Source organism: Syngnathus floridae, chromosome 1 (genome assembly GCF_059516105.1).
Source record: "Syngnathus floridae isolate MCC-2025c chromosome 1, RoL_Sflo_1.0, whole genome shotgun sequence".
NCBI classification, from domain to species: domain Eukaryota; kingdom Metazoa; phylum Chordata; class Actinopteri; order Syngnathiformes; family Syngnathidae; genus Syngnathus; species Syngnathus floridae.
The window spans coordinates 20,655,110-20,667,255 of NC_142413.1; the positions used below are offsets into that span (position 1 = coordinate 20,655,110).

Below are 12,146 nucleotides of genomic sequence, written 5' to 3' on the forward strand. Positions count from 1 at the left end.
GTTGATCCATTTTTCAGAGAAATACACTAAATGTACTGAGCGCACATTGGTATAGTTGGACATTTTAATTTCAAGACAATTATTGCAGTTAAGGTATGGTGCGCTTATCTTACTTGGGTCGTGTATGGACAAATTGGTACAAAACAACACATACGTTGATGCAATTAATACACACACAGACAACAAACATTTTGTTTGTGCCATAAAATTGTTATTTATCAACGAAGCGGTTGCACTTTAATGAAATTTAATGACTTTTAATTTATTGTTGAGTTTGTTCACCTTGATTGCTGTCAGTAAGTACTACTAAAAAAGCTGTACCTTCTTGATATTTATTTATTTATTTATTTCCTTTGATTTCACTGAAGCCATAGTAATATCAATACCGTATCATTACTGAGATGTATCTCGCAAAAATATTGAGATATGATTTTTTGGTCGTAACGCACAACCCCAGTGATAAATTTGGTTCCTTGCCTTTTAAAGGCCTCAAGCTTGTTGGTTGTGGTTTGAGGATGAGAGAAGGTTGCCTGTGAGGAAAGCACCGCGGGGCTCTTACCTTCACAAACACCAGGCCTCGAATGGTTTTGAGAAACAAAGCGGTGCCCATGGAGATGATGTAAACGGTCGAATAGAACTGAATGTGAGGGTTGAGCCTCATGCTGTCCTTCACCAACGTCTCATTTGCTGAGATTAATGAAGCGTTCTGGCGGGGGAGGCATATGGTGCAAGAAATTAATAAGGTGGAGTCAGTTAAAAAAATGAAGAACAAAACTTTTTCCGGTCCCATGTTGTTACATTTCACCCTAATTAATGGAGGAAAGCGCTCTAGTTTAAAAACAAAACATCACAATCACTCACTACTGCATTGTTTTCATTTGTGGGTACATTTCTCAAAAGGCGCCATCTGCTTTGCAGCACATCTTCTTGTGCTTGTTTTTAATTATGCATACTGTTGTGCAGTTTACTATGTTTATTTTTTTAATCACCCACCTTCAGAATAATGCTGATAGGGCTATCTCGGCATTCTGACTCAACAGCATTGTTTTAATTTTGCTTGTTAAAGAGACAGCGATAATTAAAGGACTAAGAACAACTTTTTCACCTGCCGATATTGGAACGTTATTAACCAATGTTAAAAACACGTATGTGACTTCAAGAATGAATAATAACTTCCAAAATATCGAGTCAAATTTGTAGAATTGCGCAAATGCGGTCAATGAATTGTGTGCTCATTACCAACAGCCAGTCTCCTTCATTTCCTGCTTTGTTCCTTTTGTATTATTATAATATACTATTCATACACCTTTGAGAAGTGCACTGAGTTGGTTGTGGTCCAATAAAAACAAAAAAAAAATAGAGTAAAAGAGCAAAGATCCAGGCTCACCCCGCTGCCTTGCCTAATCCAATGACTCAGCCACCAGTTGCTGAAGGCGATGCTGCCGGTGGTGCTAAGAAAGAAGATGATGTTGAGAATGAAAATCACTGGACCTCCTGCGGCTCTGATGTAGGTGCCATACACGGCAAAAGAAACAGCGCCGGAACCCTTCTCTTCAGCTTTCATTAGTTGGTCTAAAAAGAGAGAGAAGAGAAAACAAAACAAAACAAAACAAAACAGCTGATTAGACACAATAAATGCATCATGTGATAGAAGAAGATTTCGAGCCTTCAAGCATCCAAGTCTATCACCTTTTTGGCCCGGTGGCTTTTGGTGGACCTCAGTTATTTCCTCAACATGGCAAACCTTTACTGCAGTTACCTTATGCTGCTTGTTTTTAAAATTTTCTCTCACCAGACTCTATGGAAATAAGAACAAGAAAGTAATAAGGCAAGTGACAACTGTACATGGCGGCTGTGACACAAGCAACCTTTGGCTGGTTTTAACAGAGATTTCAGTGACGGGATTTTTAGCAGCCCTCCAGTAACTCAAAGGGGCTAATTATAAAGGAGGACCTGGTTTGGTTTGTATAAACATTTCCAAGCTATTGGCTGTTTCCTTTATGAGATTATGAATTATTCAGATTGCAGTGTTATTTTGTAGCAGGAGTGAAGGTGCCTTATTGAAAAGAAGCTCTTTTTGCTGCCCCTGGCCTTACCTCCTGTTGCATACTGCTGAAGAGAGCAGCGTAGTCACGCCCCTTAGCCATTAACTGAGCATGAGTGCCATGCTCGGCTATCTGCCCATCCTTCATGAGGATAATATCATTGCATTCTGGCAGGTACTGAAAAACGGCAAAATGGAAATGAAGCATTGATTCGGATGATTAAAGTCATCCCCAAGGAAAAACTGCAACAAAGTGCCAGCAGTATTTCAATTAAATTTGGTTTGGAATCATTCCCGTGCAGGTTGCCTCTTCCTCACCTGCAGCTGGTGGGTCACAAAGAGCACAGTCTTGCCTTTGGCCGCTGCCAGTATTGCTTTTTTGAAGATGTGAGCACCCACGCACGCGTCTACAGCGCTGAGAGGGTCATCCAGGAGGAGTATGGGGCGCTCGCTGTAGAGCGCCCGGGCCAGGTTCACTCTCTGACGCTGACCCCCGCTCAGATTTGCTCCTCTTTCTCCTATCTGCAAAGAAAGAAAAGTCAATCCTCTTGATGCTGTTGCACTCCAGTTTGAATCGGAACTGCTTCTTCTGGTTTTTGGGGGTAATTTCATTTTGCGGCACAAAAGGCAGCAGACCGAAAAGGGACTTAGCAATACCTCTGTCATGTCTCCATAAGGCAGCTCTGCAAGATCTGGGAGGAGGCAGCATGCCTCCAAAACAGTATCATATCTGAAGAGGAATCAACAAAGTTAAATTTGTGATCACTTTGTCTGCTGCTGACGCACGTAATCATAATTTACTTGTTTTGCTCAAACTCCTTCCCAAAGAGGATGTTTTCTTTCAGGGAGTCATTGAGGATCCAAGCTTGTTGGGACACAAAAGCGAAGCCTCCACTGGCCGCGACGTTTCCTTCTAAAAGGGTCATCTGTGACGCACGGTGCAGATCATCGAATAAAAAGATTGAAGGACTACTTGCTATAGATACAATTCCGGCATTCGGCTCATACTTGTCCCAGTAGTGCTGTGAGAAGAGAACTCTTCCCACTTCCAACACCACCACAGATCCCGACCAATGAACCCTAGACAGCCAACAGGAACAACATTGGTGACACAAAACTTTTAAATCACAATTTGGACTTTCCTCAATCATAAAACTGTTATAAACGAAGAAAAATGATTAACGTGCCAAATTGCGCTCGGTGTTTGCAAGCTCCGGAAGTTATGAGGGTACCCTGACTGCGCTGTGTTGCTTGTGCGGCTAGCATGTGACGTGTTTACTATAACACTTAACACACAACAAAAATTAGACGCACTATATATTTAAACACTTTGAAAAATACCATCGGTGCTAATGCTAAAATCAATGTAAGGTCCCATTGACAAGCTATCAGAAAATTGATGGTATGATGGTAGCTTTGAGTAGTTGAGTTTTGTTAGTTGAAGAACAGTTTTCAAATCAATGAATAATTGTTTTTATTAAACACGAAATCAGTGTAAGGCAAAATAATCATGATTATTATTCTTTTCTAATAATCGCCAAGGCCCAGTACCAACGCAACACTTCAGCAGCCACTATCGGTCTCTTGGGATAAGCCAACGTAATAACAAAAGACAGTATAAAGGTTTGACAGTAAAAATATTTATACTGTACAAATTTTTACTGTTTCCTATGTCTGTATGCTGAAACTAAGCATTGAAGAACAGTTTTCCCTCACTGTGCCACGAAACCATGGCTTCAAGTTTTTAAGGTGTTTTTTGGCATACCGTTACACGCCAGGGGCAGTTTGGTTTCAACTGCCCCCCTGAGCGCAACCATATCAATTATGTGACCTATGATGAAAATGAGTTTGACACGAAATGAGGACATCTCTTTGAAGGTGGTTCTCATACCCTCTTAATACGCAGGTCAATACGGTACAGCGTCTTGTGTAGTGGAGGCCGGATGCTTTTCGTGGAGGAGATGGTACTTTGTGGACTCTCCTGCTCCATGTTGGTGAGGAGACTCAGGGCGTTGAGGTTCTCCTTGTGTTCTTTGCTGTCATCCGTGGCGATGTAGAGGCTGAGCCTCTCCCGCCGCAGCATACGTTTCATCCCCCCACACTGCTTCTTGGGGGGTGGGTTAGGCTTGGTTGCCGGGGTTCGCGCTTTTTCCCACGCCAGTGTGGCGTCCTGGAATTCCACCGCATTGCAAGGGTCTTGCATTTTGATCAACACAGCTTGTCGGGTCTCCATCGTAAAAAGTCTCTGTGGAGACAGTAGAGCTTAGATGACTTATGATCCATATGCAGGGAATTTTTCTTCATCAATCATCCGTCTAATATGGAGATTTCAAGAGCATTATGAATAGGTTGAGGTAAAACTGGTGTTATCATTAGGGGGCTGATTTATTTAAGACCTCAAAAAGCAGCAAAATTGCATGTTGACTCAGGTTCAAAAACATTTTAGAGCAAGTATCATCTGAAAAAAATATTTGCCCATTAAAGTACCACCATCATGACCACAATTAACTGGCATAATAGGCTCAGTGTTCATCAAAAACAAGGATTTGGGACGTTTAATACCAAAAGGTATACTAAATATTTAGTAACTGTAAATGTATGAAACATTTTACTGTTTAGTAACTATACATCTATCCATTTTCTAAAAAGCCCTTATCATGGTTGCTAGTCAGCTGGAACACTGGCAGCACTAGGATTTCTTCCTTGGGGGTGGCATGCCCATAGGGTGGCCAAGTGTATCTCAGGGGGGACTGCAAAAAATTGAACCCTCTCTCCCCAAAAGAAATATCCAGATCTCTTGCTTCTGGAGATCCCGAGAACGTTTCTACACTCCCCCCCCTCAGTTGCCCCACTAGCTCTGAGCTGGAGCCCATCTTTTGTGTGAGTGAGGTGCACCCAAGATTGGTTACCACCCAATCACAGGGCTCATATAGACAAAAAAAAACTTCAGATTCACATTCGCACCTACATATGGGAACTTAATTTTGAGTACAGCCCAACATGCATATTTTGTGAATATGTGACAAAGCACAATAAGAAATACACTACAAGGGAAGAAGAGATTCAAACCCTGAACCTCAAAGCGGCGAGGCAGGAATGTGCTAAATTCTGGATTCAAAGATTACTAAGTTGACACGTTCCACTCTATTTTCAACACCAACAGGCACACTGTGTCTTCGCCATGAAACTGCAGATAAACAGAATGTCCTCTTGGTGCTTTTGCTTACTTAACCCTTGCTGTCTGTGTGAAAATATGTGCCACTAACATGTGACTTTTGCAAAATATTTGTTAACACAGGTGTGGTGGGGGACTGGATGTAAGTGGGAGTTTCTAGAGGGGCGCTTTAAATACAAATTGGTAATTCCCGAGTATTTCTCACCTGGAATCTCTTCACTGCCACAGCGCCCTCTGACAGGGACCTGACTGCCAGGGGCGTGACCTTCAGGGCGAAGGTCATGGAGTTGAAAACGGTAACCACAGTGAATGCCTATGCGTGGAAAAATCAGTTATTCTGTTGATCCTCTCCTGGGGCAAGCTCATGTCATCACTAACAGTTACTACACCTTTGGAAACAGCTCTTTAGTTTGTGCATGTGTATCTAATTGGTGAGCGTATGAGACTTACTAATATGGCCTGTGTGCAAATACCTCTGCTGCAGTAAGGTCATAGCCCAGGGCCATGTGCAGGGTGAACGTGCACACGCTGGCTATCACCACAACGATAGGAGCCACACCAACTGTGAGGCTCTGGATGAGACCAGCTTTTTCCAGTATCCCCCTCTCCTCTAACCTCACCTCTGTTGACAAGACAGACAGGAATGTTTAGGCCATCAAGTCATGAATCCATTTTCTATAATTTTATCACGTTCAGGGTCGTGGGAGTGCGGGAGCCTGAAACCTGCTATAGGTGAACTACACCCTGGACTGGTCAACTGTCACTCAAAGGGTATCCAGACAATAATAATCAGCACCATCACAGAACTCAGCTTAATTTGCCATCGTTGAAGTCAATGCGATTGAACCACTACACTGTCAGTGACTAAGTTTAAGGCAAGTTCAAACTGAAAGGATACGTGTACTTTTTTTCCTCCATAATTTCAAACAGTTCCCACTTATCTTCATCACACTTGGTAGTACCACAAACATAAAGAATTATTGCACCCCTTTCACCCCCCCCCCTCCTTTTTTTGGGAGGGGTGGCCTTCTTTCATGCAAGTGAGCTTGAGCTTAGAATGTAAATTTAATATTAAATTGGATAATAAAAGTCCCCCGGGTAAAACGAAACAAAGGGCCATATGGTCCCATTCTGTCGCTTAATTCACTTTGGTTTGGAATCATTCCCGTGCAGGTTCCCTCTTACTTACCTGCAGCTGCTGAGTCATAGAGCAGTCTCAGTTCTCACATGCATAATACACTGCTGTTGCCAATAGTGAGTGCAGGTTTCCTTAACACAATGACTACGGGAAAATGTGATCACTCACAAAGACAGTATGGATTGTATTTTCCCTTGTGGAGTTAGCATTTCATCAGCAAGGCCCTGAATTACACTTTTTTTAATGAGTGTGTGGATTTACATGTGCAGCACATGCAGTGGACACATTGCCAAAACAAATACCCCCTCGACCCCTACTGCGTCGACAATTTTACTGAGCAATCAAGTATATGCTGCTCATTAAAAGCTATCATTGTTGGGTTACGTTATCTGTGCAACCAACAAGTCTCTCTCCATATCCTTTGCTAACACAACTGCCTTTCTTGACACAACTGTCTTTCAAGCAGTCTTTCAAGGAGTCTTCCGTTTGAAAGTGAGTGGGCTTGAGTGTGGTTATTATATATAAAGTTTTATGTATCTGTAGACACACTGCTGGACACACAAGTGGACCAAAATAGTTAAAATTATTAAATTATTAATAATTATTAAAATTATTTTAAAGGTCCCTCAAAAAAAATCCTGGCAAATCTAAATCAATTATTTCTGTCCTGCTTCTGCTCGGTCTATATATCCAAAAGTCACAATAGCGTATTTCCTTAAACGTGCTTTTCCAGCATCACCAAACACAAGGTGATCTTCATGACTTCATGACACTTTAACCCTGTGGACTGAGGTATCTTGTAAATCTGATTAATCATAATTTGAACCAGTAATTACAGGACAGTGCTAAAACAAGCCCCAAAAGGCTAATTGAGAATAGCACTTAAATGGGGAGAATGATCCTTATCAACAACCTACAGCAAAGGTCCTGGTGAGAAAAGGCCGTCACTAATAATTCATGCGCAAGTAGGGCGGCCTCAACAGACATTCTCTGTATCGTAAGGCTCAAAACACCTTGCAAATTAACCTTGGGGCCAAGGGATTCAAATTGGCCTTTCGGATAGCGGGCAGCACAGGGACAGATTACTTAACCGAGCTAATGAAAATGGATTTATGGTTGGGATTATTTTACCAGTCCATTTAAGAGCATATGACTTTCTTTTCCAGGTGGTAAATTTACGTTAGTCGGGACCTTCAGGGACAGCTACTAAAATGGGTTGACGCCAAGCCTCATTAGCATGCGACAGCATGACTTTGCGTTTCTGGCCACAAGCTGGAAATCATTGGTGTACCATGAGAGGGAACTCACTGTGAATGTTCTGCGCAAAGGCATCTTCCCAACAATACATCTTGATGAACTTCATGCTGCTCAGGATCTCGTTCATCAGCCTCACGCGCTGGTCAGTTACCACCACACACTTTTTGCGGAAATATGCTGTCAGCCTTGACGCGAGCATCTGTCCAGACGGGAAGAGAGCGTGGGGCAACAATGACAAGAAAAATAAGAAATGGGAGAGGAAATGAAAGCAGACACAATCACATTAGGCTGCATTGCAGGCCCTCCAACAGGGCCTGGACGGATGAATGGCTTTTACATCAATACCAATGGTAGCTGAGCCTGAGTGCAATTGGGAAAGTAACTACAGATTGATTGCAATATTTGTTACAGTTCGATGCACAGGATAAAATGAGATGGTTTCTACAAAGCAAACTATTTAGAAATGAGATGATAACTTCAACCCACCATAGCGGGATAGAAGATGATGAAAATGGCTGATCCAATTAAAGCGGTGGGACCTAGGAAGTAAATGGTGTAGGTCAGACCAAGGATGCCCACCAGGGGCCCCCCAGCCAGCAGGCAGCCCACAGAGACGGCCTCATAGAGACGCTGGCCATCACTGGAGCAGATGTTGATTAGCTGGAGAAGGAACACAGTGGAACATTAAAACCAACAATACCCAAGACCGTCATTGTTGACAGAAAGCAGACTACACTTTATATGAGCTAAAACCAGGTCCAATTTGTGGCACAGGTGGTGACAGGATTTGGGTGGATTTCATCTAGATTCTGCGCTCTGCTGTGATGTGTGGTGGATGCCATTGTATTTCTTTCTTTTTCAAAAACTCCTGATCATTATAGAAATCAATTCATTACATGCATTATTACTATTATAAATAAATAAAAAAAATAAATTATTAAAAGCATCTTCAATCTATTTTTAAAAGCACCCACTTGACTGCTGCAAAACTAATGGGTCTGTGGGGTGTATGCCCACTTTGCAGGGCCAGCATTACATCATCTGCAGTGAGGAAAACTAAGAAAAAAAAAAGTATTTGTCATCCTCCTCTATGTACCTGTTTAATAAAGTTATACTGCCGTGAGGTTATTGTTTCTTTTACTTATCTGCTTCTTGTCAAAAGCAAAACACAAACGTTTTTTTATGTATTGATATTAGACTGGTTAACCTCTGACACACTTGTGTGAAAACATTGCCTGATTAATTAATATGGGATTTATTTGGGCCTCCTTGCAGCCATTGCATTTGTGCAGAAGACTAGTACAGCTCTTGCCAAAGTGCAACGTAATATTGGAAAATAAGTTTTTCCATATTCCCAAATGCCAATGTTATGTGAGGGCTCTTCTAAGGTTTAGACACCTCTCTGTTCTCACAGGCAATGAAACTTAATAAGGGTAGAAATTAAATCTGCCTCAATCATCTTCCTGTGGTGCTCTGCTGAGAGGTACAATTCAGTGATTCCACCTTACCTCCCCGGGACTGATGTCTTTGGTGCTGCGTAGGCGGAGGATCCTGTTGAAGGCGAACGTGAGAGCCGCCCCGCGGAGGCGAGCTGCTGTGCGATAGTTGACGGCCCACATGAGCGCCAGAGACCAGGAGCGCATCAGTTCCATAGCAAAGATCCCGCCAACCAAGCAGAGGCCGTATTTCACGCAGCGTTCGGAGCTCTGGGAATATTCCAGTAGGGCTCGAACCAGTAGTGCCTGGGAAACAGGAATGGAGAAGGTAAAATAATAGTCCCAGAGAATACAATATAAGTTACATAGTCAAGGATGTGTGAACACTATCAGACATTATCACCTGATATGAAAATGGTTTTAATAAATGATATTATTCTCAGCAAAATGTAATGAGTAATAAACTAATGGGGAATACATTCAGAAAAATCTTGTCAGCATGTGTTCCGTCAAAAACAGACAAATGAGTCATTGTTTTAAAACTAAAAACCCAGGGCTATTAGTTGAGTGGGCCAAAAACCACAGTTTACAAATTACACGTGAAATAAATAAGATTATATTATTGCATTTTTGAAACACAGCGGAGACTGATATCTATGTTAGCTTCAGGGCTATTTCATTGTCTACTTGTGTGACCTAAAGACAGGCTGGAGGTAAAGTACACCTTGTCATGCATTTGGAAGGGAAAAGAACGGCATGAGCAAAGCATGGCTGAGGATCTGAGGAAATCGAGGTTTCACTTTCTACAGGCTTTGTAATCTGCCAGTATGTTGTCACTTCAAAATCTAGAGCTCCGTAAAATGGAATAGTTCAGGGGGAGAAAACACCAACTTGAGGAAACAAAAAAGAACCTGGAAGGCATGCTCAGCTCGCCTGATCGGCAGTGTCAAGGGAGAAGCGGATTCGGGAGGTACTCACGGGCCCGACAAAGCCTGCCACCATTGTGAGGAGGAGGGCAAAGATGGCTACCAGCATTCGGGTTTGGCAGAATCTCATAAAGACTCTCGTCAGGGACGCCCCTTCACGCCCTCGTGTTTTTAGTTCGTCGTGCCACAGCGATTCAAGCCTGGAACACACAGAACAATCACACACAGTTAGTAGTTATTTTTACCATCAATGATCAATGGCACATCCACTCCATGTTCTTACAGCAGAAACATTTTTCCAATATGTATCATGGAAATTGGTGGCTCCAATGTTCAAGCAGCTTTACTTAGTAGCAGTATATTTTTATCTAGTCACCATCAGTAATATATTCTACAATACAAAGACAATAACTGCCATATACTGAGTGGTGACACATGTGGAACAGGCTAAAAAGCAAAAGCTGGCCAATTTTTATGTCAATGTTTTTTTACATACCGATTGGCAATTGGTCCTGGTGCTGGAACAGATTAAATGTTTTCACCATGGTTCTTAGTTTGCCTTGTCCTGTTTTCATCTTATCCCTTTTAATTTCCAGACATTAAGTTATGTTTTGCTTAAAAAAATGTGAACTTTCTTGCCAGTGAGCACAGTAGGGAGCAAATCTGGGTTAACTTTAATGGCAATCACACAAGAAAAATACCAGCAATTAGGCTGCAATTAACATCAGGTTAACACACACGTAAAAATCAGACTTGCATGAATGATGTAGCATGTAATTAAGATTTTGAAAGAACGTATTAAAGACGTGTCTAATGCACTCGTATTGCCGTATAATGCTCTGTAAAAATGTGTGGAATATCATGTTGGCCAGGTTACTAATGACTCTTCTCAAGCAGCAACTGCCAGGCTGCCGCAGAGAGTAATTTACGCCCTAACGACTTTATTAAAAACCAATCAAAGGCAGAGAACATTAAACCAAGACAACTCTTCTGTAGCCTGATAATTACTACTTGATGTCAAAAAACTCAAAAGGACTAAAGGATGTTGCGGTGTCAGTAGCCGCATGGCACCCAATGTATTGATTTTAGCCCGAGGAATGCAATTTGAATTAAAAAATGATAAAGACTAAGAAGCCACTTCCAGGTGTAAAATGCAGCTTTGCAACTTTGAAACTACATACATATTTGTAAGCGCCACACTGAAGAAATGACTTTCTTCAACGGATTAGTGGCTACTACTGTTAGCAGATTAGCAGGATAGGAAGCCTTATGTCATGAGACTTCAGTTCAGCGATACCCAAGATGTGCGTTGTTTCTCCTTTTTTGTGATGCCACCACAGATGGGTACTAGTCCGGACTTAACAGTTAGGGATGTTAAAATGTTACTCAAACCAAAGTCAACCCCAACATTTTCTTTACAATACGTAAAGAAGGCGTGCCCGCCCACTAGAATAAACTCGGCAGGCATTCGAATTAGTGTTGTGTTTATGGAATGTGAATTATGCAGCAAAATCCACCCGTTTTTATCCATCTCATTAGCGGACATTTTGCCACTTGCTGTCAACTGAAAAGGACGTCAGAGTTGCTTGGGGCTCAGTTACCGATCAATCATGCGTCAGATGTTGTCTGATTTTTGTCATGTGACGTTGGTCTGTTTTCTGAGTTTGCTTATGTGGTGTTTGCCAGCTGAGCTGAGATTGGTCGTTACCTGAACCCTGAGCAACTGTGATGTCATTTTCAGATGACTGCAAGTGCCAAAATGGCTGCCCCCAAACGCAATATTAATTGGAATGCCGTCATTGCCCTGTTTAGACTAGTGGGGCTGCATAGAACATAATTGTAAAGAAAATTTTGGGGATGACTTCTCCTTCATAACATTGTACAGAATAGTTAATACTGATAAAGGTATTGGGACCTCAAAATGAATGACAAGTGGCATCTAGTTTGTTCGCAACTGTGGTTGGCTATCTAAACTCTACTATTATTGCCCTTTGATGTAAATTGTTAATACTCTTGATTACAATACTCTGAATGCAGAAGAGCCACATACTGGTATCCACGCAGGGATGATTGAAAAGAAACGTTCCCAGCAGTCGACAGCCAAGCTGCTGTTTTGAGAGGCGCTTTGGCTCAGACATGGCATTGAAGATTCGCACCTCACTGGGCACCG

General features: G+C 42.0%; 1 protein-coding gene across 1 annotated transcript in view; it reads right to left on the bottom strand.

Moving 5' to 3' along the window:
- The window catches only part of LOC148404537 (ATP-binding cassette sub-family C member 5), a 31,818-nt gene that overhangs the window by 12,878 nt on the left and 6,794 nt on the right, over positions 1 to 12,146 (bottom strand). Inside the window, exons 4-18 of the mRNA XM_088385132.1 lie at positions 10,029 to 10,176; positions 9,123 to 9,356; positions 8,101 to 8,274; positions 7,666 to 7,813; positions 5,693 to 5,841; positions 5,425 to 5,532; positions 3,936 to 4,289; positions 3,053 to 3,124; positions 2,846 to 2,970; positions 2,702 to 2,774; positions 2,363 to 2,566; positions 2,097 to 2,222; positions 1,690 to 1,798; positions 1,388 to 1,572; positions 560 to 706 (exon numbers count right to left, since the gene is read on the bottom strand). Coding sequence (XP_088241258.1) covers positions 560 to 706; positions 1,388 to 1,572; positions 1,690 to 1,798; positions 2,097 to 2,222; positions 2,363 to 2,566; positions 2,702 to 2,774; positions 2,846 to 2,970; positions 3,053 to 3,124; positions 3,936 to 4,289; positions 5,425 to 5,532; positions 5,693 to 5,841; positions 7,666 to 7,813; positions 8,101 to 8,274; positions 9,123 to 9,356; positions 10,029 to 10,176 — 2,356 coding nt within the window. The remainder of the gene's footprint in view (positions 1 to 559; positions 707 to 1,387; positions 1,573 to 1,689; positions 1,799 to 2,096; positions 2,223 to 2,362; positions 2,567 to 2,701; positions 2,775 to 2,845; positions 2,971 to 3,052; positions 3,125 to 3,935; positions 4,290 to 5,424; positions 5,533 to 5,692; positions 5,842 to 7,665; positions 7,814 to 8,100; positions 8,275 to 9,122; positions 9,357 to 10,028; positions 10,177 to 12,146) is intronic.